Here is a 3,240-nt window from a genome sequence, read left to right as displayed (position 1 = left end):
GGCCAGCAGTCTAGCAGTGTGGCAGAAATCCACTTCCACATGTAAATACAATGCCTCACAAAGCATCTAACAGCCAAAGCTTTTACCACTACCCCCATGGTATAAAATATCCTAGCCTTCTCTTAATAGTGGGAGATTGGGTCAGAGACTGGGTCCCAGAGATTGGGTCCCAGAGAGAATAAAGCTGAGCCTTGAGTCTTGTGTACTGGCGACCTGATCCCCCGGAGGGCAGCACTCTCCGTTACCGACCCACGGACACACTAGCTTTCGCCGTCTCCGTACCCCTTCCCTGCATGGCTCAGTGGCCAGGAGCCTCACATCCTGAGGAAGGGTACACGGGTGAAATAGAGATGGGATTTCGGCTGAACAATGCTTCAGTAGCAGAGGAAGCTGCCAGCACCAGAGACGGGACCCAAAGCAGCCGCCGGGAAAAAGCCTGCGCGCCCTGTGCACCCTGTGCACCCTGCGCCCACAGAGAGCCCAGAGAGAGCGCAGTCTCCCCATACTGTTGTGACTCCCAGCCAGGAGTAAGTAGTTATCAACACCCAAGCTTATCTTCTGCAGGCAAGTGGCAGAGGTGCCAAAACCACAGGCTATGAGGAATTTCAGAGTTGAGCCAGGTAACAGAAGACCTTTGGGAAGGGGTCAGAGTAGGCCAGGAGTGGCACTGGTTGGCTCAGTCCCTGTTTGCCCATCCCTGTACACCTGGAAGCCCTGGTGTGAACATCCTGGAGTCTACTCTGTTCCTATTAGCCTGTTTTTAGTCATCCCAGATACAGAGGGTAACTACACACCATGAAATAATTCTATTCAAGTCCAGCTTGGTGAACCAATGATTTTATTGAGGTCACTTACAAGAGGATGGAGAGTTCAGGCAACTGCATTACCAAGAAGTCACCCAAATGGGTGACACCTATGGACTTTGGATCCCTGGGGTCCTCTGCACAACTTGCAGATGCCCCATGAATGAGTCTTCTCTCCCTACCCCAGCAAGAGTTTCCTACTTCTAGAATCTAGTGAGGGGTCTCTGTTGAGTCTTTTAAGAGTCCTGTTCCCTCTCTCCAGGAGGGACTGCTTCATTCCAAAGGAAACAACTGCTGAATAAGGTCACAAGACAATCTGAACTCAGTCGAGAATGAACAAACCCAAAAGGCAGAGAGTGGCTTACCCCATGCACTGTTGGCTGGGGCACAGGGCTCAGCAGAGTCCTTTGTGGAACAGGGGAGAGCACAGTTAGCTGGGCAATCTTCCACAGCAAGGCCCCTCCCAGAAGAATTAGCAGGAGCTGACCCAGCCTATATAGAGCCAGGCTCCCATCTCTGGAACCCAGGAGTAGATTGGAGAAGCCATGGATGAAGTTGTGGGTTGCCAAGGACACAGACACCATCATCAGACCAGAACCCAGGAAGATGACACATACCCACGTTTCTGTCTTGGACAAAAACAATTGACCGAACATCCTTTCTAGACTCCAAGAAACTAAGCATAGTCAACCCAAGACCAAAAGAAGCAGGAAATCCAGCGAAGTTGTGACGACGCAGGTGATCATGAGAACCTGAAACACCTGCAGACCCACTGGCCCTGCTATAGGAGAGTGGTATGCTGTGCACTCCTTATCTCCCAGGCTTTCAACGTAGCACATGCTCCACAGGCCCTTCCACATGCTGACAGCTTGACCCATGTCACCTTCTGGAAATTTTGTCACCCTGCACATGGGCAGCCCACAGCTCACCATGGTGTTCAGTCAGCCCAGCATGACCACAATGATGCTGACCATTATTGGTTTCTGCAGAGCCATGGCTCAGAATCTCTTGGATTCAGGACTGGAAGATGGTGGGGCCCAAGCTCAGGATCTGCAGGATTCTAAGACCTGAAGATGGACTTTGGCATTGTCCACAGAAAGCCTCTTCTTGCAAGGCTGAGAAACACTCAGTAAGTCAGAGACAACTGCCAACACCAAGAAGTATCTCTGCAGAGTCAGATGTCCATGCCTGCAGGTGTGACCATAAAGGTTGAGAAGGGCATCTGGCAAGATAGACTGAGGGCAGAGGGAGGACCTGCAGGCCCCAGGGCCTCCCCTCACCACATCCCTGGGTGGCCTGCCTTTCTTTCTTTCTTTCTTTCTTTTTTTCTTTCTCTCTCTCTCTTTCTTTCTTCCTCTTAATGTTTGTATTCACAAATACATGAGTGCTTGTAAACAGGGATATGTGTACATGCCCATGTGTGTGTAGATGCACGCTTGTGTGCATGACTGTGAGGCCACAGGACCACCTCGGATGTCCTCATCAAAACCCTGTCCACCTCCTTTCAGACAGGGTCTCTTGTTGGCCTGGGGCTCACCAGTTTGATGAGACTAGCTGGTCAGGGTCCTGCATAGGAGGTGACACCACACACACTCCCAGTCCATTCTCTGGTATGGGCCCTAGGAGGATCTGATGCCACCATACAAAAATGGAACACCAGTCATCTCTGGCCCACAAAGACCTTCCATCAACTGTTGATGCTGGGTGTGCTTGGGGACAGCTAACTACCCTGCAGTAACATACCCAGGGTGATGGCTAATCTTGTCAACTTAACAGGATTGAAAATCACCTTTGAAACAAGCCTCTGGGCATGTCTGAGAGAGCTTCTAAATTGGGTTGATTGAGGTCAGAAGGCCCGCTCTAACTGTGGAAAGAAGGACACCATGGCTGAGGGTCCTGGATGGAACACAAAGGAGAAAGTGAGCTGAGCACCAGCATTCATCTCCCTCTGCTTCCGGACTGTGAGTGAGATGTGAGCAGCCACCTCAGGCTCCTGCCGGCATGCCTTCCCACCGTGATGGACTGCACCCTGGAACCATGAGGCAACATAAACACCCCCTTCCTGGCTTCAGTAGCTTCTATCAGCTGTTTTGTCAGTCCTGAGAAAAGTAACAAAGAGCCCTGGTTCATAGGAATCACCAAGACACAGGAACAGCCACTCCTGCCCTTCCACACACAGCCTCCCCGCTCCTCACACACAGTTCAGAACAGCTCAGGGAGAGGGGTGATGGTGCTTTCCAGCCCTGCTCCAACAGCACCCAGACAGTGATTTCACAAAAGAGGTTTATTTAGCGGGAACCAAATAAGAGGAAGAGGAGGGAGCACTGGGCAGAAGCCCATGAGGACTCTTGTATTCCAAGGTCAGTGTTGTACCTGAGGGAGCTAAGTGGGAGGCTCAGCTGGTAAAGAACCTGCCACATATGTGGGAGGGCCTGAG

The 3,240-nt window shown here is 51.4% G+C and overlaps 1 protein-coding gene across 1 annotated transcript in view; it reads right to left on the bottom strand.

Moving 5' to 3' along the window:
• LOC115066833 (claudin-13-like) overlaps positions 1-1,735 on the bottom strand; it is a 2,900-nt gene extending 1,165 nt beyond the window's left edge. Inside the window, exons 1-2 of the mRNA XM_029553665.1 lie at positions 1,502-1,735; positions 1,169-1,432 (exon numbers count right to left, since the gene is read on the bottom strand). Of these exons, the coding sequence (XP_029409525.1) occupies positions 1,169-1,432; positions 1,502-1,735 (498 nt within the window). The remainder of the gene's footprint in view (positions 1-1,168; positions 1,433-1,501) is intronic.
• Positions 1,736-3,240: the final 1,505 nt, after the last annotated feature.

Source organism: Nannospalax galili, unplaced genomic scaffold (genome assembly GCF_000622305.1).
Source record: "Nannospalax galili isolate Female #2095 unplaced genomic scaffold, S.galili_v1.0 scaffold644, whole genome shotgun sequence".
In the NCBI taxonomy this organism is placed as follows: Eukaryota; Metazoa; Chordata; class Mammalia; order Rodentia; family Spalacidae; genus Nannospalax; species Nannospalax galili.
This window is presented reverse-complemented; position numbering and strand designations above follow the sequence as displayed.